The following is a 23227-nucleotide window of genomic DNA, read 5'->3' on the forward strand; positions in this document are numbered from 1 at the left end:
GCCTAGAACCGCTCGGCCATTCCGGCCGACAGGGATCTTGGATTCATGACATTGTCTCCATACGCTTACAGCTCCATCTGCTAGATACAATTTGAAACGAGACTCGTCCGACCAGCAACATGCTTTCAGTCATCAACAGTCCAACGTCGGTGTTTGACGGGCCCAGGCGAGGCGTAAAGCTTTGTGTTGTGCAGTCAGAAAGGGTACAGTAGTGGGCCTTCGGCTCCGAGAGCCTGTAGCCATGATGTTTCGTTGATTGGTTCGCACGCTGACACTTGTTGATCCCGCTCTTGCAGGATCTTTCTCCGTCCGCAGCGAAATCGGAGATTTGATGTTTTACCGGATTCCTGATATTCGCGGTACCCTCATGAAATAGTCATGCGGGAAATCCCCACTTCGTAGCTACTTCTGAGATGATCTGTTGCGTCACTCGTGCGCCGACTATAACAGCACGTTCAGACTCACTTAAATCTTGATAACCTGCCATTTTAGCAGCAGTAACCGATCTAACAACTGTTTCAGGCACTTGTCTCACTTAGGCGTTGCCGACCGCAGTGCATGTTCTGCCTGTTTACATATCTCTGTATTTGAACACGCATGCCTATACAGTTTCTTTGGCGCTTCAGTGTATGATGATATTAATGGCGTCTATGAAGTCCATAGGTAGTAAAATGTATTCTTGTTGCGTAATTGAGGTCAGCTTGGCACGGATCTGCAGAGGAGGAACGGGAACGGCAACATGCATCGCCAGACGATCTCAAAAACGCTTTTATTGAATTTGGGTTGGGAGTTCAGATGTGCCATGTTATTGGGCAAGTACTTCAGTGAGCGCATTATTTGTAAATATAAAGTCTGATCGGTTTCTAATGACCGCGCTGTCAGTCTTCCTTCACGCCTTCCTAAATTTCCGTCTGGACACAATCTTGTTGACACATAGCATTCAGGTTCATGTGGCATATGTCACACTCTCACCCTGCCATCAGCATCAGGATTCATCAATTCATCAAGACATGCTACACGAGGCTACCGTTCCATGGCCAGAGGCGTTGTTAGTAGCCAACGTCAGTCATCAAACTTTGTCTCGCGGTGTCAGCAACGGGACATGCGTCAGTGGCAGTACCTAAAGCCCATGCGGTACATTTGTCTCTGTACCGTCCTAGCAGAAATAAAGTCCAGACTCCCACGTTCAAGGCGCCATACACCTAAGTCTCAACAGACCGTTAATTGCGCCGTTTGGCTCTGCAGAGATGACATGACGTCCATTTGTCAACGACTCGTATGTGTTCTGTACGGCAATTTACGCATGTGGTAACAATGTCTCGTCGATTTTAAAGATCGAACCTGCACACAGTTATCTCGGAAACACGAATTTTTTTGTGATTTCTGATATGCATCTTGCACGCCGGGTGTGTCAACTTTGTCTCTGCGATTGTGAACAGCCGCCGTTGACACTGTTAACACTGGGAACACGAATACATGCATAATTTCCGATACGTGTGGTATCACCGTCTCTGCAATTTTGAAGATCGACCTTAGACAACGGTTACCTCAGGAACGGCAAATATTTTGTGATTTACGATATGCGTCTTGCACTCCACGTGTGGTAGAGTTGTCTCTGCGATTTTGAAGATCGGACCTAAACACTTGTTACCTCGGGAACAGGAATTCTGGTGTTATTTTCAGAATGCATCTTGCACCCAGCGTGTGGTAACATTGTCTCTGCGATTTTGAATATCCACCGTAGACACTGTTTACCTATGGAACAGGAATTCTTGTGCGTCTTGCACTCCGTCTTCAAAGTCATTTAACTCAAAGTCACGTATTGCCGCATTCATTATTCAACTGTCTGTAGCAGGATGCTCAGATATCGAGTCTTCCTTCGTGCTATTTGAAGCATCCTGCCCCAATATGCGAACGTTATACGTGGAACATCTTCAAATGTGACAATCCCTACCGTAATTTTTGGCCGCATAGTTTATTCTCATATGTTGAGAGACAAAATTTCACCATGCCCGCCACGTCTTTGAGAAATTCCGTATTGTATCTTGCTTACCAGTCGGTTGTATGGTATAATGTGAAAGACCTTTGCGGACTTTAAGAAGATTGGATTCAAACTTTACGACTAACTGTACCATTTTAGTCGTTGTTCGAGAATACCGCAAACTGATTTTGGCATAAATTGTGTTTGCTGGACCCATGATGATTCATTGTGAGAATCTTCCTGTGCTATAGGAATGTCGTCGTGCTGGAGCTTTAAAAAATATGCCCAAGAATCCTACAACAGGCCTTAAGAAAAGTACGGATCCGTTATTTTACACTTGTCACAAAGAGAAGTGGCTGAATTCTTTTTCATTTTGTGGTCCGAGAGAGTTCAGGCAATGAGGAATGAAAATCTTTAATCCGACCACTGCAGTAATTCTAGGTTGTCGCTCTAAGGGCGTTGCACCTGTGTCGTATTACTGGGCCTCTTGAGCAATAGCGTGTGTGATGGATGATTACACACATTTTTTTTTCTTTTTGAATATCTCAGAGAAATGAATGTTAACACACATAGTGCTATTTCAGTCGTAAACCATGCTTTTTTTTCTTTTTTTTTTTGGTCATCAGTCTACTGACTGGTTTGATGCGGCCCGCCACGAATTCCTTTCCTGTGCTAACCTCTTCATCTCAGAGTAGCACTTGCAACCTACGTCCTCAATTATTTGCTTGACGTATTCCAATCTCTGTCTTCCTCTACAGTTTTTGCCCTCTACAGCTCCCTCTAGTACCATGGAAGTCATTCCCTCATGTCTTAGCAGATGTCCTATCATCCTGTCCCTTCTCCTTATCAGTATTTTCCACATATTCCTTTCCTCTCCGATTCTGCGTAGAACCTCCTCATTCCTTACCTTATCAGTTCACCTAATTTTCAACAGTCGTCTATAGCACCACATCTCAAATGCTTCGATTCTATTCTGTTCCGGTTTTCCCACAGTCCATGTTTCACTACCATACAATGCTGTACTCCAGACGTACATCCTTAGAAATTTCTTCCTAAAATTAAGGCCGGTATTTGATATTAGTAGACTTCTCTTGGCCAGAAATGCCTTTTTTGCCATAGCGAGTCTACTTTTGATGTCCTCCTTGCTCCGTCCGCCATTGGTTATTTTACTGCCTAGGTAGCAGAATTCCTTAACTTCATTGACTTCGTGACCATCAATCCTGATGTTAAGTTTCTCGATGTTCTCATTTCTACTACTTCTCATTACGTTCGTCTTTCTCCGATTTACTCTCAAACCATACTGTGTACTCATTAGACTGTTCATTCCGTTCAGCAGATCATTTAATTCTCCTTCACTTTCACTCAGGATAGCAATGTCATCAGCGAATCATATCATTGATATCCTTTCACCTTGTATTTTAATTCCACTCCTGAACCTTTCTTTTATTTCCATCATTGCTTCCTCGATGTACAGATTGAAGAGTAGGGGCGAAAGTCTACAGCCTTGTCTTACACCCTTCTTAATACGAGCACTTCGTTCTTGATCGTCGACTCTTATTATTCCCTCTTGGTTGTTGTACATATTGTACATGTCCCGTCTCTCCCTATAGCTTACCCCTACTTTTTTCAGAATCTCGAACAGCTTGCACCATTTTATATTGTCGAACGCTTTTTCCAGGTCGACAAATCCTATGAAAGTGTCTTGATTTTTCTTTAGCCTTGCTTCCATTATTAGCCGTAACGTCAGAATTGCCTCTCTCGTCCCTTTACTTTTCCTAAATCCAAACTGATCGTCACCTAGCGCATTCTCAATTTTCTTTTCCATTCTTCTGTATATTATTCTTGTAAGCAGCTTCGATGCATGAGCTTTTAAGCTGATTGTGCGATAATTCTCGCACTTGTCAGCTCTTGCCGTCTTCGGAATTGTGTGGGTGATGCTTTTCCGAAAGTTAGATGGTATATCGCCAGACTCATATATTCTACACACCAACGTGAATAGTCGTTTTGTTGCCACTTCCCTCAATGATTTTAGAAATTCTGATGGAATGTTATCTATCCCTTCTGCCTTATTTGACCGTAAGTCCTCCAAAGCTCTTTTAAATTCCGATTCTAATACTGGATCCCCTATCTCTTCTAAATCGACTCCTATTTCTTCTTCTATCACATCAAACAAATCTTCACCCTCATAGTTGCTTTCAATGTATTCTTTCCGCCTATCTGCTCTCTTCTCTGCATTTAACAGTGGAATTCCCGTTGCACTCTTAATGTTACCACCGTTGCTTTTAGTGTCACCAAAGGTTGTTTTGACTTTCCTGTATGCTGAATCTGTCCTTCCGACAATCATATCTTTTTCGATGTCTTCACATTTTTCCTGCAGCCATTTCGTCTTAGCTTCCCTGCACTTCCTATTTATTTCTTTCCTCAGCGACTTGTATTTCTGTATTCCTGATTTTCCCGGAACATGTTTGTACTTCCTCCTTTCATCAATCAACAGAAGTATTTCTTCTGTTACCCATGGTTTCTTCGCAGCTACCTTCTTTGTACCTATGTTTTCCTTCCCAACCATGCTTTTATTGGACCATAAGGTATAATTTTCATTTTGAGCTCGTAGTAACCTGCGCCCATAATGCTGAATTATGACGGTTAATAGTTCGTAATGAGAGAGTAAAGCTGTCAGATCTTTTTACAAAAAAAGACTTGCACAACTGACCTTTTATATATGACAACCACGATTCATCATAGGTTGGCAGTTGCCTTGGGTAGAAGATAAAACGTCCGATAACCAACGGTGCTTAGGCAATTAGAATAAGACTTGAAAAGTGTGTACCTGGTCTCTTGATGGGAATCTGTCAAAATAAATTAAAAAGAAAAGAACCTGTGATTAATTTTGCTTCAGTTGAAACAGTCGAAACTGGAATGAGATTTTCACTCTGCAGTGGAGTGTGCGCTGATATGAAACTTCCTGGCAGATTAAAACAATGTGCAGGACCTCTGCCTTTCCCGGGCAAGTGCTCTACCGACTGAGTTAGAGCACTTGCCCGTGAAAGTCAAAGGTCCCGAGTTTGAGTCTCGGCCCGGCACACAGTGTTAATCTGCCAGGAAGTTTCACAGTTGAAACTGATTAATAGAGCCGGAACTTTCAAAATTATTTAGAGAAAAAACATTGAAGACTGTACACCTATCAGCCACATACCCCTAATGTACAAGACATTCATGAAAGTTATCACCAGCTGCACACACAAAAACATTGGATTTTGATCAAGGAGAGGAATAAAAAGGCTTTAGAAGTAACTATAGAGCAAGACGTAAATGGATCCTCTTTGTATTTGTGGTTCACAGATTTCGAGAAATGTTTTTCTTGAGTTTAACAACATCTGCAAAGCCCTTAAGAAACAAGATTTATCGTGTCAGTTTCCTGAAGAATACAAACGTCAAATCTGCCGCTGAAATTGGAATTCATCAGGAGCACTAGTTTGGAACTGAAAAGCAAGTCAGGCAAAGAGATTCGGTATTAGAAAAACAATTCAGAGTAGCACTAGAGGAAGTGAGAATCAATGGAAAGTTGCTGAAGAACGCTGGAACCACTAGTAGGCGACATAAGTATTGAATGTTGACGCCTCACGTGGAGGTCAGAGGCTGGCCCGCTCTGGAAAGTGAGACAGGCGGCGGCCTGTGACAGATGTAGCGACAGACTACAATGCCGCTGCAAGCGCAAGTGTCTGAGAACAGAACGTTCAGCGCACACTGCTGGACAGACGGCTCCGCAACAGGCGACATACTCCTGTGTTGGCCCAACGTCATCCTCTCGGCTGCTCTAAACATTCATCACTCCACGGAGGCAGGCCTGTGGGAGGCTCTATAACGCTATACGGGACATTCACCTGGGTTTCTAGGGGAGCTGTTGTAATAATAGAAGGCACTATGCCAGGTGAGGCCTACGGGAACATTATTTCGTACCACCTGCGTCCTTTCATGCATGATGTCTTTTTCGTCGTCGACGGCATCTTCCAGCAGGATAAGCGGGCACCAGCTCAGCACTCACAAACAAGAGTCCCGTAATTTGGGGAACTGCATAACTTGTGCCTATACATCTGGTGCCACATATCTTCAGAAATCTACTAAGGACTTGTACACTTCTGTACTGGATTCCAAAGGTAGACCAACACGCTGTTAAGCAGAGGATCATAATGTTTTGCCTCTTCAGTGTACATATTAAATCAAAGAGATTTATCTTATATCGGGGCATTGCAACGGATCACTGATGTAGACAAAATGAAATTTAGTCGGTCTTACATTAATCGAGTAACTCCAACCTTAACATCTGGTTGTTGTGTAACCATGAGCCGCTTTTTGCGAACGCGTATGTGTTAGTCACGTAGGGACGAGTTTCTTTTGGCGGGACGGGATATCTCTATTCCACACTCTTTTTTAAACCTTCATCTTACACATGTACGAGTGGCTGGAGGAAAAGCAAGGGCGGCGATTACCACGGATGCCAGGAGGGTCGCTAATGTCAGTGAGAGGCAACGTCGTAATAGCCAACATAAATTCACTTTTTCTAACGAGAAATGGATTATAATCAATTACGAGACATGCATAGGAAGTAAAAAAAAATAGTTGCAGGCGCTGAAAACACGTTCTTTTGTAGCATTATTAATTCAAGTTGTGATGAAATCTCCATGATGGTGAATCCAAGTTTGAACACGCGTAATTCCCATTTTTGGACATACACGAAGGCTGTAGAGGGAACCGTCAAACGGACTGTTCGTTGCTTACATGAGCAAACGTAGTCAATCTGATGAAGAGAAATTCTGTTATTAACTGAAACGTTGACACAGAGTATTACGTGCATTTCCTAGCCCGTCTAAACATGTTTTTATTTGGATAATGTACTTTTTTCCTTACATGTTGACAGCTTGACGTTATATAGGATGCACCCGAGCTCGACCGACAAAATTTCGACATTGTTTAGGGATTTTTGTGAGTATTCAGGTACAAGGGAACCAAGGTCTTCACTGGCTGGCTGCCGAGTGATTTCATTTCTTGCTGATTCGAGGCATGTTACTTCGGGATGGTAGGTACACAACTATACAGTATTCAGTTGCATGAATACACAGTTTATTGCTCCTCTGGTTACCGGTTTCGGCTGACTTGCCCATTCACAAACTGCATACCTTGTTCTTAACTGTGCCTACTTATACGACACGGTGCCAAATGGCGCAGACAGTTCTGCACAATAAAATCAAACTGTGAACAACACTCTCATTGTGAAGACAGTCTATGTGCTTAGTGTTTCACGAAGGTTGTGTCATTCAGGTAGACATATGGACTGCATTATCAATGAGAGTATTTGTTGCTCACAGATTAGCTTTCTTGCACAAAGCTATTCTTGCCTTTTGGCACTTTGTTTTATATTTACGGTTAATAACAAGATGTGTGGTTTAAGAATGGGCGAGTCAGCCCGAAATCAGCGACCACTACAGCAATAAACTGTGTATTCGTGCAGCTAAAACGGACAAAATAAAATGATCAAATTTTCCTTAATTTTATTTGTTACCGCCTGTAACTATGTCTCTGTATTCCACCGACAATTTCTGCGTGATATATCGAAATATTGTAAACGAGCTTGTTCCATACACTGACGGTGCCGCCGACGCACAGTAACGTGCACTCTGCTCTTCGTACTCAAGCTTGCATTCAGGACAGCTCGGTTATGTGCCGACTATCTTTTGCGGCAGTGTTAGTCGTACTTTAACAGTGATTTACGGCGATATGCATAGGATCTGCTGATGGAAAGTTGCCGATACGCAGCTCGTGTGTGGATTCACTGTATGCAGTGAGACAGCGGCGCAACGGCGGTAGGGCGAGCTGTTCCAGCAGTGGCGGCAACCACATCCCTGTACTTCTGTATTTGTACAAAGCTGGATAAGAGAAACCGGATTATTCTGCGTAGTGGTGATCGAAAATCACATATTTTGTCACTGTTTTCAAGATATTTTCACAGAGAGAAAAGTAATTCTGGTAACAACCAAAACACATCCTAATTACGTTATTACTCCGTAACGAGCCACCGTAGGCCGTTAGCTCTTATGACCCTTAGATTTAAATACTCAGAAAATGGCCCTGAAATACTTCAGAAATTTTAACGTTGGGCTTCGGGTTCCCATTGCATAATATGCTATCATTCCAAAATCCGTTTACCAAATACAGTTCCGTCAGCTGTCACTGACATTAACTCTCTCATGTAGCTTCTGGGTCAGTGCGGCAAATTGGTAATCGAAGGGATCCGGGTTCGATTCTCGATCAGAGATATTCTCTGCTGGGGGACTGCGTGTCTTGTTGTCCTTACGTCTGCATCGTCGTAACTGACAAACAAAATTGTTTTCAATACGCTGGCGTATCGACTTCCTATTACTGATACGGCTGAATGAGCAAGAACCGAAATCCAAGAATGTGAAATAAAAAAAAGTAACAGACTTAAGAAACTTTGCGTTTCATAAACATTCATTCACGCGCCTTCTTGTTTTTATGAACAAGAGTCACCTTCGGTCAAATGCTCGACTGCATCTGCTTCTAATTCTTTCGAGTCGTTTGGAGATTATTAAATAATTTTAACTAACGTAATTTGTCCAGAAGTTCTGAATCAAATACTTTGGCGAAATATGTAAAATTGTATTACATTCCGGAAACAAAATAGACATCAGTAAGAAGACGTCACAATAGAGAGATAACACACCTTATCAGTGGTAAGACATGTGAACGATTTAAGTTTTCGAGCACTAGTAGGCGCTAAGATAGTGCTATGAATTGGTCATACAAACAGTTAATTACGTTATATCAAATGAAAAAGGCATTTGATGAGTTTCTGGGTTCTTGCACGCGAGGCTGCTTGGATTATAGTTCACTGTATAGTGGTACTGAGTCCCGGAAAGCCGTCAGAATATCATATGATTTCCCGCAATTCTACCAAGAAAAATATTCTAGAAACCCTGTTGTCACGCGTTGTGTTGTCATGCTGGAACAGAACGCTGAAAATGAATAAATATTTGATGTTGGTACCTGTAAGTTGCTGATGTATTCGTCACTGTATCTATAATTACACCAGTCATTATTGCTGATGATGAAGCATAATACGAACTGACAACATTTGCTGTTTGTTCACTTTAGCAGTCCAAAATTTGTGCTTGATCAAGCATTATTCCACAGAAACTACACTGAACTCATAACTATACTTGCAGATATCCGGATTACAGGAAAAGTTTCGCTTTCCATGGAAACAGTTATCATTTCGAATGTGCGGGAGTTGATGCCGGACGAACGACAAAAAATACAGCAGCATGGTAGCGACATGAAGTCATGAAGGAGGTACACGACAATGTTGAACAATATCTGCTGTCTGCAAAACGCTGAATAGGTTGCTGAGGAAAAAAAAGGTACATCAGTTCCCATTAGGCTGTATAAATGATTGCTTTAATAACCACGTTTAACTAGTTCCGAGAAAGTGCTCATGCTTTTCGTAATTGGTGCGTAACAGAGATCACTTTTCGGCATGAAACATAAGAAACTTACATTAGCAACTAAGAGACAAAATTTAAAATTATTTGCAACAGTGTATTAATGTGTGCATAACGATGAAAAGAAATAACTTGTTTGAATGAAACATAATGAAATCGCATTTTCCACATGCAGGATATATTTTTTTTGGTACGAAAAAGATGTGAACATCATAGCTCTTCATATTTTTAAGAGCACTTCTTGTGCTCTCTTGAGTGACATTATCTGTAAAATCGGATTACTACTGCGTAATATATGCATAGAAATATCTGTGGAAGTTTTTGCCAATAGTAATCATGGCTAGTCAACAAGCCAGATCTGGAGTTTTTGTTGATCCCTCAGCTTACAGGTACTCCGGCCTTGCCGCCAAGTACCTCCATCCACATACAAGTGTAGAAAAACTTGAGGTGAGGTCGGTCTGCTTCTCTGTTCAACTTTCGTGTTCATCTTCTTTTATGGACCTATACGACCTATACCTCCCTCCCATGAACCATGGACCTTGTCGTTGGTGGAGAGGCTTGCGTGCCTCAGCAATACAGATAACCGTACCGTAGGTACAACCACAACGGAGGGGTATCTGTTGAGAGGCCAGACAAACGTGTGGTTCCTGAAGAAGGGCAGCAGCCTTTTCAGTAGTTGCAGGGGCAACAGTCTGGATGATTGACTGATCTGGCCCTGTAACACTAACCAAAATGGCCTTGCTGTTCTGGTACTGCGAACGGCTGAAAGCAAGGGGAAACTACGGCCGTAATTTTTCCCGAGGGCATGCAGCCTTACTGTATGATTAAATGATGATAGCGTCCTCTTGGGTAAAATATTCCGGAGGTAAAATAGTCCCCCATTCGGATCTCCGGGCGGGGACTTCTCAAGAGGATGTCGTTATCAGGAGGAAGAAAATTGGCGTTCTACGGATCGGAGCATGGAATGTCAGATCCCTTAATCGGGCAGGTAGGTTAGGAAATTTAAAAAGGGTAATGGATAGGTTAAAGTTAGATATAGTGGGAATTAGTGAAGTTCGGTGGCAGGAGGAACAAGACTTCTGGTCAGGTGACTACTGGGTTATAAACACATAATCAAATAGGGGTAATGCAGGAGTAGGTTTAATAATGAATAGGAAAATAGGAATGCGGGTAAGCTACTACAAACAGCATAGTGAACGCATTATTGTGGCCAAGATAGATACAAAGCCTACACCTACTACAGTAGTACAAGTTTATATGCCAACTAGCTCTGCAGATGACGAAGAAATTGAAGAAATGTATGATGAAATAAAAGAAATTATTCAGATAGAGAAGGGAGACGAAAATTTAATAGTCATGGGTGACTGGAATTCGAGTGTAGGAAAAGGGAGAGAAGGAAACGTAGTAGGTGAATATGGATTGGGGCTAAGAAATGAAAGAGGAAGCCGCGTGGTAGAATTTTGCACAGAGCACATCTTAATCATAGCTAACACTTGGTTTAAGAATCATGAAAGAAGGTTGTATACATGGAAGAATCCTGGAGATACTAAAAGGTATCAGATAGATTATATAATGGTAAGACAGAGATTTAGGAACCAGGTTTTAAATTGTAAGACATTTCCAGGGGCAGATGTGGACTCTGACCACAATCTATTGGTTATGACCTGTAGATTAAAACTGAAGAAATTGCAAAAAGGTGGGAATTTAAGGAGATGGGACCTGGATAAACTGAAAGAACCAGAGGTTGTACAGAGTTTCAGGGAGAGCATAAGGGCATAATTGACAGGAATGGGGGGAAGAAATACAGTAGAAGAAGAATGGGTAGCTTTGAGGGATGAAGTAGTGAAGGCAGCAGAGGATCAAGTAGGTAAAAAGACGAGGGCTAGCAGAAATCCTTGGGTAACAGAAGAAATATTGAATTTAATTGATGAAAGGAGAAAATATAAAAATGCAGTAAATGAAGCAGGCAAAAAGGAATACAAACGTCTCAAAAATGAGATCGACAGGAAGTGCAAAATGGCTAAGCAGGGATGGCTAGAGGACAAATGTAAGGATATAGAGGCTTATCTCACTAGGGGTAAGATAGATACTGCCTACAGGAAAATTAAAGAGACCTTTGGAGATAAGAGAACCACTTGTATGAACATCAAGAGCTCAGATGGAAACCCAGTTCTAAGCAAAGAAGGGAAAGCAGAAATGTGGAAGGAGTATCTAGAGGGTCTATACAAGGCCGATGTACTTGAAGACAATATTATGGAAATGGAAGAGGATGTAGATGAAATGGGAGATATGAGACTGCGTGAAGAGTTTGACAGAGCACTGAAAGACCTGAATCGAAACAAGGCCCCCGGATTAGACAACATTCCATTGGAACTACTGACTGCCTTGGGAGAGCCAGTCCTGACAAAACTCTAACATCTGGTGAGCAAGATGTATGAAACAGGCGAAATACCCTCAGACATCAAGAAGAATATAATTCCAATCCCAAAGATAGCAGATGTTGACAGATGTGAAAATTACCGAACAATCAGTTTAATAAGCCACAGCTGCAAAATACTAACACGAATTCTTTTCAGACGAATGGAAAAACTAGTAGAAGCCGACCTCGGGGAAGATCAGTTTGGATTCCGTAGAAATACTGGAACACGTGAGGCAATACTGACCTTACGACTTATCTTAGAAGAAAGATTAAGGAAAAGCAAACCTACGTTTCTAGCATTTGTAGACTTAGAGAAAGCTTTTGACAATGTTGACTGGAATACTCTCTTTCAAATTCTAAAGGTGGCTGGGTTAAAATACAGGGAGCAAAAGGCTATTTACAATTTGTGCAGAAACCAGATGGAAGTTATAAGAGTCGAGGGGCATAAAAGGGAAGCAGTGGTTGGGAAGGGAGTAAGACAGGGTTGTAGCCTCTCCCCGATGTTATTCAATCTGTATATTGAGCAAGCAGGAAAGGAAACAAAAGAAAAATTTGGAGTAGGTCTTAAAATCCATGGAGAAGAAATAAAAACTTTGAGGTTCGCCGATGACATTGTAATTCTGTCAGAGACAGCAAAGGACTTGGAAGAGCAGTTGAATGGAATGGACAGTGTCTTGAAAGGAGGATATAAGGTGAACATCAACAAAAGCAAAACGAGGATAATGGAATGTAGTCGAACAAAGTCGGGTGATGCTGAGGGAATTAGATTAGGAAATGAGACACTTAAAGTAGTAAAGGAGTTTTGCTATTTGGGGAGCAAAATAACTGATGATGGTTGAAGTAGAGAGGATATAAAATGTAGACTGGCAATGGCAAGGAAAGCGTTTCTGAAGAAGAGAAATTTGTTAATATCGAGTATTGATTTAACTGTCAGGAAGTCATTTCTGAAAGTATTTGTATGGAGTGTAGCCATGTATGGAAGTGAAACACGGACGATAAATAGTTTGGACAAGAAGAGAATAGAAGCTTTCGAAATGTGGTGCTACAGAAGAATGCTGAAGATTAGATGGGTAGATCACATAACTAATGAGGAAGTATTGAATAGGATTGGGGAGAAGAGAAGTTTGTGGCACAACTTGACCAGAAGAAGGGATCGGTTGGTAGGACATGTTCTGAGGCATCAAGGGATCACCAATTTAGTATTGGAGGGCAGCGTGGAGAGTAAAAATCGTAGAGGGAGACCAAGAGATGAATACACTAAGCTGATTCAAAAGGATGTAGGTTGCAGTAGGTACTGGGAGATGAAGAAGCTTGCACAGGATAGAGTAGCATGGAAAGCTGCATCTAACCAGTCTCAGGACTGAAGACCACAACAACAACAACGATAAATAACAATAATGCGGATGTTTTTGCTGTACAGTTCAGGGAAGCTATTGTTTATTTTCATTAAATTACACTGAGAAAATATTCTGTGTAAATAAATTCAATACTTAGAAATGTAGAAATTTACGCTATGGCTTACCGAATATGGTAACGTAACTAGGGTCAGCAAAACGGCTATCTCAAAATGGAAAACGACCTTTTGGAGGTCATTGAGTCACGCAAGTGTTCATTAAGACTGTGAAGGATAGCTTTTAAAATATGTTTGAGCCAGGTTTTGGCATCTGAGTGCCTTTGATTAAAAGGGAAGCGTGCAAGTAAAATTTTACGTCCCGCTAACATTGAGGCCTCTACACATGGAGTACCGGCCAAACTGGACATTTTAGCCTTATGCGATACATTTTAACCACGGAAAAAATCAGCCAGGTTGTTCGATGGTTAGTGGATGTGGGGGTGGGGAGAGGGGGTGGAGGGGATGGCAAAATTAAATGTCCTATCTGTCGAGTGCTACAACACCACTGTCTTAATCAGCACACAATCTTGTTCGGTTACACCGCACAAAAAGTGGTTTCCTCGAAAAATCTTAAAAACTGCATGGAGATACACATTGAACAGCACTACCGTCTTCTCTTGTTATTTGGTTTTCAATGCGAAAAATAATTTGATACGACTTTTCACACTAGTTTGTCCTGTGCAAGTCACTTGATCCCCGCGTACCTACTGCAACATACATCCATTTGCTCCTGCTGTAGACGAGGTCTACCTTTTTAACTCAGCCCTCTCCACTTCCCTCTATTACAAGAACGATGATTCCTTGATGCCTCAGGATGTGTCTAGTCAACCGATGTCAGTTAAGACTGCTTTTGTCCGAGTTCTGTATAGTATGTCCTCATTAATCAGTACGCCCACCTAGTCTTCAGACTTCTTCTATAGCACCTCATGTCAGAAGCTTCTATTCTCTTCCTGTCTGAACTGTTGAGCGTACACGTTACACTTCCTTACAAGTTACCCTTCAGAAAATTACATTCTTTATAGAATTTCTACAGCTATATTCGATATTAACTTCTCTTTGTGAGGGGCATTTTATTGCAGTTGACGGTATGCATTTTACACCATCTCTACTCCGGCCGTCATTAGTTATTGTACAGCCGAAATACCAAAACTCACCTACTAATTTTACTTTCTCATTTACTAACATAGCTTTCTTCAATTCTACCACAGACCAATATCCTTATTTCACTTTGGTTGATATCCATCACATAACCTCTTCTCAAGACACTATCAATGCCGTTCAACTGCCCTTCCTAGTGCTTTGCCGTCTGTGACAGAATTACGTCATCGGCAGACTTCGAATGTTTATCCTTCTTCCTGAGCTTAGTTCTCTTTCTAAATTTCTCCACGGTTTCCTTTACTGCTTGCTCATTGTAGAGACTGAATAACATCAGGGACGGGCTGCAACTTTGCTATTGCTTCCCTTTCATGTCCTTCGGCTCTTATGTCTGCTGTCTGGTTACTGTACCAGATGTCGATAACCACTCGCAGCGTATGTTTTATCTGTGCTACCTTAAGAATTTCAAGGAATGTATACCAGTCAACACTACCGAAGTTTTTCTCTAAACCTACAAACGCTTTAAATGTAGATATGCCATTCATCAGTCTATGGTCAAAGATAAGCCATAGTGTCAGTAAAGACTCGCTTGCTGCTCCATATCTTCAGGCCCTAAACTGCCCTTTCTCTTTTAATTATGGATAGCTTAAGAAGTCAGAAGATAAGCTGACAAACAGTTTGGATCTTTAAGGCTTTGTGAGTCGTAGCCTCAATAATCTGTTCTCCCGTTATCGACTAATACACACCTCAAAAATAGTTTTGCATCACCCCGGTTCCCAGAACTCCTGAAGATAGACGTTGACTGTGGATATTGTATCACAGACACAGTCCCTTTGACTGTTCAGAGATGTCATAAAACCCGCCCAAAGACGTAAACAACCATGCATGAGCAGCGTCTATTAGACGGAGGGTGTCCGACAGCCGATCAGTTCCAGTCATTCCACCAGGAAGGAGGAACACGGCTCGTGTTGTCTGTAGTTCAACCACGCCTAGACGGTCAATATCGCGGTTCGATCGCGTCCGCATTGTTACTTTGTGCCAGGAAGGGCTCTCAAGAAGGGAAGTGTCCAGGCATCTCGGAGTGAACCAAAGGGATGTTGTTCGGAAATGGAGGAGATACAGGAACTGTCGATGACATGCTTCGCTCAGGCTTTTCGTGCAGCCATAGGACATCGTGTTACAACTCAAACTGTGCGCAGTAGGCTGCATGATGCGCAACTTTACTACCGACACGGCGAGGTCCATTTTTGCAATCACGTCACCATTCAGCGCGGTGCAGATGGGCCCAACAATATGCCGAATGAACCGCTCAGGATTGGCATCACGTTCTCTTCACCGACGAGTGTTGCAGATGCCTTCAACCAGACAATCGTCGGAGACCTGTTTGGAGGCAACCCGGTCAGACCGAACACCTTAGACACACTGTCCAGCGAGTGCAGCAAGGTGGAGGTTCCCTGCTGTTGTGGGGTGGCATTATGTGGGGCCGACGTACGTCGCTGGTGATCACGGAAGGCGCCGTAAAGGCTGTACGATGTGTGAAGGTCATCCTGCGACCGATAGTGCAACCATGTCGGCAGCGTATTGGCGAGGCATTCGTCTTCATGGATGAAATTTCACGTCCCCATCTTGTGAATGACTTCCTTCTGGGTAACGATATCGATCGACTAGAGTGACCAGCATGTTCTCCAGACATGAACCCTATCGAACATGCCGGGGACAGATTCAAAAGGACTGTTTATGGACGACGCGACCCACCAACCACTCTTAGGGATCTACGCCGAATCGCCGTTGAGGAGTGGGACAATCTCGACCAACTGTGTCTTGATGAACTTGTGGATAGTATGTCACGACGAATACAGGCATACATCAATGCAAGAGGACGTGCTACTGAGTATTAGAGGTACCGGTGTGTACAGCATTTTGGACCACCACCTCTGAAGGTCTCCCTGTATGATGGCACAACATGGAATGTGTGGTTTTCATGAGAAATAAAAAGGGCGGAAATGATGTTTATGTTGATCTCTATTCCAATTTTCCGTACAGATTCCGGAACGCTCGGAACCGAGGTGACGCAAAACTTTTTTTTATGTGTGTAGTAAGAGGAACGATAACGGTAGAGCCGAGTGCCTATTACAGACTTTCGTGGCCTCTAGATGTTGGTCGCCGTGAGCTAATCATTTCAAGAGATAATATTATGGGGAGCAAATGTGGGGGGCTGCTCAAGGAATCAAACAACAGACTGCGTGGTGAGACAGTGACTTCATCCCTTTACACTACAATGCGCTCGGTATCACTCAGATACTGACTGATCACTAAATGACTATCGTGATTTGAAGGGTCTGCCGGCAAATGATCACTGAGAGGCATTCAGATCTGGTCTGAAACTATTGTAGTTGTAGCACTAAGCGACGTCTCCGGGCTCTGGAAGGTAATGAACCGTTGGTACAGGTCTCGGAAGCTCTGCTGCGCAGTGCAAGTATCTGGGCCTTTGCTACTCTACCCTGGATGAAAGAATATGAGAGTAAGAAAAGGAAGACATTGCTGCGGGAACTTACTAGTTTTATATAAATTACCATCATATCGTTGAACTAAATGGAGTAATAATAACTATGAAAAAGTCATTGTTATTATATGCCTTGTATCACAAAACACTGTAAGCTTGCCGGCAGTCATGTCTTCATTTTCAATTATGAAGAAATTGTGGAGAACCTCTTATACAAAATATGTCGATGTTGGTTAGTAAAGAACTTTTCGTCACAAATGGCAATATGTGTTTGAACCCGACTCTCCTATATATCGCTGACTATTGCCACATCCATGTGAATGCCGTGTCCTATTACAACATGTGTCAAACGTGTACTCATTTTTGAGAATTTAATTGCATTTGTAGTCACTGCTGGCCAATAAGACTTCAGCACCATAAAGAAAACATACAATAAACCTCGATATGACGCGAAGTGTACAACATCCATGGGTATGCAAATGATTTTTACTACTGCACAACCGCACAGCGGCACGATCATGCCCTGTCGACGCTATGGTTTATCATTCGACGATACTGCTGCAGGTGTTGGTCGGCATCCCATGCCTACCGCGTGAATATGGAATCACTGGTTGTGTTCAATTGCGCCATACGCAACGTCGTGTCAGATGTCAATGGCCGCTGTGACTAGCGTCCGAGAGGCAGGATCCTACAACCACATCATGTACCTTGAGTCTAGAAATGGGCTTGGCAGCAAAAAGGCAGTGCGAAAATAGTGCGACGACATTTAGTTCACGAAACGGTGTCACACAGTTACTATTGTTGCGGCTTTCCTTACGCGGCTATCAGTGGGCACCCAATGACAACTTTGGATCATGGAGTAGTACCACGTCATAATTTCAAACGATTGCTGGTTCTGCATACATCTTCACGATCGACGTATCAGTGTATATCTGATCGAAGGAGAACGAATGTTGGGCGACAGAATTCACCGTCGCGATATGAACCGATCACCTGGCCTGATGGGACTGAGTGCATTGAGTACACGACACAGTCACTTTTTATTCCCTCAACTTATAATTTGCACTGCAGCCGGTACATCTGTGCCATGTTGAGGCCGGTGGCTGCACCCTACATTTGTCTCCACGACGTCACCTTTCAACTATAGAGATGGCATTTTGTGCGTGATCTCCTGACCTAGCTTAATACAAAGGATGTTCGACTATTGTTTTGGCCCTCACATTCCCCATGTCTCTCACGCACTGGGATCATCTGGTCATGGATTCCCGAGAGACCGGCACGCCACCAATCGCTGCCCACTACCATTGATGAAATCCGCCATAGAAATAGCAGGTCCAGGTACTAAATCTCGCCAAAATCATCTACAAATTTGATCTAACTTCCTGCTACACTGTGCAAACACAATAAGTAAAACTTCGTTGTTAGCTTGTCGTTCCTGGTGGAATTTTAATGCTTGGTGTTGTGGATTTCGTAATTAGTAACAGCGAACTTCAGTGAGACTCGAAGTTGGGGGCTAGCATTAATAGCCTAAACGATTAAGATTACTGCTCGCGCAAAACAGGTGATCTGGTTCGAATCCCAGTCTGGCGCTATACTGCATTCAGCATGAAAATCTGTGAACTGTGGTCTCTTGTTTAGAAGAAAGAAGTTTTGACAAGGAAGCCTTGCAGTTTACATTTTAAAATATGTAGTTATTTGTCCTGAAAATGCGACCTGCAAAATGTCTTAAATGTTTATGTATGAATACGAAGGTAATTAATTTTCTTCTTGCTTTCACTAATAACTGATATCTGCAGTTTCTTATAAGTGAAATGGCCACCTAGTTAAGTGCTTCGCCTCGATCTTCGTCGCGTCATCTGATAACCAAAGTTGCTCACCTGAAAACCGGTACCACTTGTTGACGGTGTACTTGAGATCTCTGAAGCCGACGTCCATGGCGTGCAAGTCGTTCCAACTAGACAATCCGTTCAAGAGACGACCCCACTGGCATCCACCTGCAATAAAAAAACGCAATCTCATGAAATGACTAACATATGTGGTCACTTCTGGCAGACTGTAACAGTTAAGGAATGAGAAAGGATAGCAGCGGATGGTAACAGGTACAGAAGGCTACAGCACAATAGTGCGATTATCGTCGCCGAGCGTTTCTAGGCGCTACAGTCTGGAACCGCGCGACTGCTACGGTCGCAGGTTCGAATCCTGCCTCGGGCATGGATGTGTGTGATGTACTTAGATTAGTTAGGTTTAATTAGTTCTAAAGTTCTAGGGACTGATGACCTCAGAAGTTAAGTCCCATAGTGATCAGAGCCATTTGAACCATTTTGAGATTATCAGTTGGTAAATATTGAACACGAAGTACGCTCCGTTACCAATCGTAAGGTGACTTGTGAAGTGTAGATATTCACGTGGATGAATATACAATAGTAGAATGTATGACGTACAAAGAATTAAAAGTATCGCTAAAAAGTAAAGAGTTATGGGAATGCAGCGGTTTGCACTCTTTATGCAAAGAGCTGTTATTTTTTCAAGTTCTTTACGAAGGGAAATCCTAGTAAGTAAATATTATACCTGTTAATAATATACTAACAGAGTAAAGCGGCAATGCATACTCCCTGGATTTCGCAGTGTGAAACTTTATGACACCTGAAACTGGGTACAAAAATTATGGTAATGACTGTCCCATTTTAAAATGTTTGTTGCGTGACGCCAGAATATTGGACCTAGGAGTGGCCTTTAGCGTGAGTATAGAGACGATATTTGAGCAGACTGTTATAGACAGGTACCTAATGAAAATTGCAGCCATTGCGTGTCAACCAATTTTGAACGTGGGGTGATAATCAGTACAAGAAGGCAATTGTTTTAGCATATCGGAGATTACAGAAGAATTACATTTCGGAGTTCAACTGTGTCCAGGGTGGATCTTCACTATCGCAGAGAAAATGTTTTCACGCTCGTAAAACAATGCACAGGAACTCCACAAGTGTCTGACGGACGAATGTCACGTCGCCATCGTAGTGCCATACAGGGCGATAGAATCCCCGACGATATGAATGGTGACGGGGGGTGTGGCATATCGGGAACCCATTTCTGCTTGGAATGAAGGGAGATAAATGCGACGTACAGGTTTTTCCCCGGAGGAATGATCAACATTCAGGGTTATGACGTGAACAATCATTTGAAGTAGACGGCCTCATATGGGCATATGCCCTATTCCGAAAAGTTTCCGATTTAGAAAACATTTAATGTATATCGTTAGTTAATTTCTGTATTATTCAGTTCATTGTCAGCTTACACATACACACCTGTACAACAGTTAGTTAACATTAAAACATGCATTTTACAAGGTACCATTTGAAAAATGTGTACTTTTGACACATTCACCTCTAAGTATTTAGTTAATAAAACAGTCAAGATTGCAATAATCATTCATTTAAAAAAACGACCAGTTTAGGCTGGCCAACTTCAGATCTGACGCACAGTAGAGCTATAAAGAGAGCCCATTTGCTGAGGCATAAACGCTTGTTTTCCTCTCTATTTAACCCGCAGCAGATTACCCATCAACAGCAGTAAACGACTATGACTTCACGCAACCGTTCCGTGCACCGCCGGCTGTAGCCATATGGGTAAATGCAACGTTATTTTAACTCTTGTTGGACTTTCTTTTCTTTTTTCGCAGATTATATTATTTTCTGATTTCTCTATTTAATTTGGCACTCTTCCTCTCTTTACAGTGCGTTAGATCTGAAGATGGCCGGCATAAAGGTCGAAACCGGTCATCATTTTTAAATAAACGATTATTGCGATCTTGACTGTTTTATTAACTGATAATTTATAATAGAGCCCTGTCAAATCGCCAAACCATTTATTTAAAATTACCTCTAAGTATTATCGTACACATCACATTATAGTTCTTTTACAGTTCACAATAGCTTTCCGATTATCTCACCGTCAACTTCAGCGCATCTGTGTGCTATTCAGAAATCATGTTTGTGCTGCTTGACAGTATCTCTACACGTTCCCTAATGAGGGCAGCAGTGTTCATGATGCTGCCAAGTAGTTCGTATCGTGTAATCACCTTTCGTTTGTACACCTCACACTTCATACAACTCCATACACAAAAACACAATGGCGCAAGGTCCGGCGATTTTGGTGGCCAGTTAACTGTACTACCGCTCCTAATCCAGCGATTAGAGTAAGTGCGGTTGAAATGATCCCTCACACGTCTGCTAAAATGTGGAGGGGCTCCGTCGTGTTGGAAGTACATTGCAGTCCACTTGGCTAAAGACACGTCCTGGAGGAGTTCAAGAAACGAATTTTCCGAAGATGCAAATTATTTTGCCTCATCATTCGGTCTCCTAAAATGACTGGATCAATCAACATGTTATCGATCATGCCACACCAAATACTGACCGAAAAACGAATTTGGAAATTTGTTTCCACTGTAGTGTTTGTAATTTCCTGCGACCATCGACGGTTATTATGTGTTTTGTTGATCCCATGCCGTGTAAAAGTGCCTTCATCAGTGAATATTACTATTTAAAGCAAATGCCGATCGGATTCTAACCAGTGACAAAATTCTAGTCATGTGGTATTGTTGCCAATGTGAAGATTGTGGACAGGCTGTATGTGAAATGGGTACATGTTCTGCGCATGTAATGCTTGCTATACACGTATTCGTGGGACACTGGACACGTGTAAAAAGTCATAATGTGGTGGTAGTATGATTCCGCTGCACCATTTCCAAAATGTCGAAAAATGAGAACCTGTTTACGCAATGTGTTGTGAACTCTGGTAAACACACTACGATCGGGAGTTCGATGCTTCGGAAAGCGCCGATGGTATCCTTCGACAGCAGCAGAAGCGCTATCATAGCAGAAACCGTAAACCTATATACCATTTCTGCATATTACCTGCATATTCTTCATTAGTGTAGATATGTGGTATTTTAGCCCGCGTGTGTACAAACACGGTTTACCGATGTTTCACTCTGATGCACTCTCAAGTCTCTGCACTAGTACACTCACAACACACCGTGGACAATTGCGCTTTCAACAGGTTAGTTTAGTGGTAAAAAGCTATGCAAATAGGTTGAAAGCAGCGAGGTAGGTTGGGCTATAATAAAACGTCAGACGGGTGAGTGGGTAAGACACAAATGTGCGCGCCATTGGTCCAAAACAACAAATTCACATTAAATGTGCTCTACCTCGGAAACCATTCGGAATAGAGCATGAAGGCACTGTCGAAAAATACCATCGGCGCTTTCCGACTCATTGAATTCCCGATCATAGTGTGTTTATCAGAGTTCACAACACATTGCGTAAACAGGTTCTCATTTTTCGACATTTTGCAGCGTAATCCTACTACCAGCACATTATGACTTCCTGCATGTTTCAGTGTCCCACGAATACGTGTATAGCAAGCATTACATTTTGTCACTGGTTAAATTCCGATAACCCTTTGCTTTCATTAAAAATATTCACTGCTGAAGGCACTTTTATACGGCATGGAATCAACAAACTATGTTTTTTTTTTGCTTCAAATGAGCTTTCTCTCATATCCCTGGATATTGACCATTCGTCTTGGGACACCGTGTTTATGTGCAGTCCGGAAAATAAACTACAGAGGTTTCACACACACGCGTGCGCTCACATCCTCATACTGACATAATAGTGCTTCGTAGATAGATAGTAGAAAGCTGATAAAATGTGTAATCTCTCTTCTTTGTGACGATCAGAATTTTTTGATGTACTTCCTTTTAAAAGCGAAAGGAAATGCTCTCAGCAATATAATGAAGTTTCCAAATAAAGGAAGCCTGCAAAGATGGCGGAGACGAAAGCGGCACTCAGTGACAAAATGAATAATTAGTGTCTCACTACTATTCTCGAAGTGATGTCTTTCATAGACAGATTAAGTCTGTAGTGGTTATTAATTGTTTAATCCAGGTAATACAAAATATCTGTAATGTTGTGAGTGGCACTGACGTGATTAGCGAGTCATTTTCGGACAATGTGAATACGAGCGATTGCGTAAGACAATATCTAGTATTCATATCGTTTGAAGATGGCTCACAAAGTAGATCGGATTTGGTCGTAACACTGAAAATACTTTATGTGATCTGGATTAAACACTAAGAGATGGATTCAAATAAAACAGAGGAAGACAACCTTATTCTGAGTACATAATAACTAAAACAATGAAGTCCTTACATCACTGTAGAAGACTATGAAAAAATTATTTTGATAGTTTGCTTTTTCCTTTTTGTAGACTTTTTTCTGACTTAGCGTCTTATCGCGTTGGTACAAGGATGATTAATGGGTAAGGG

The 23227-nt window shown here is 42.1% G+C and overlaps 1 protein-coding gene across 1 annotated transcript in view; it reads right to left on the reverse strand.

The window, feature by feature from the left end:
* Positions 1–23227, reverse strand: part of LOC126251674 (ATP-binding cassette sub-family G member 1) — an 862342-nt gene that overhangs the window by 424663 nt on the left and 414452 nt on the right. The window contains exon 4 of the mRNA XM_049952253.1: positions 18783–18899. Within this exon, the coding sequence (XP_049808210.1) occupies positions 18783–18840 (58 nt within the window). The 5' untranslated portion in view covers positions 18841–18899. The remainder of the gene's footprint in view (positions 1–18782; positions 18900–23227) is intronic.

Source organism: Schistocerca nitens, chromosome 4 (assembly GCF_023898315.1).
Source record: "Schistocerca nitens isolate TAMUIC-IGC-003100 chromosome 4, iqSchNite1.1, whole genome shotgun sequence".
NCBI classification, from domain to species: domain Eukaryota; kingdom Metazoa; phylum Arthropoda; class Insecta; order Orthoptera; family Acrididae; genus Schistocerca; species Schistocerca nitens.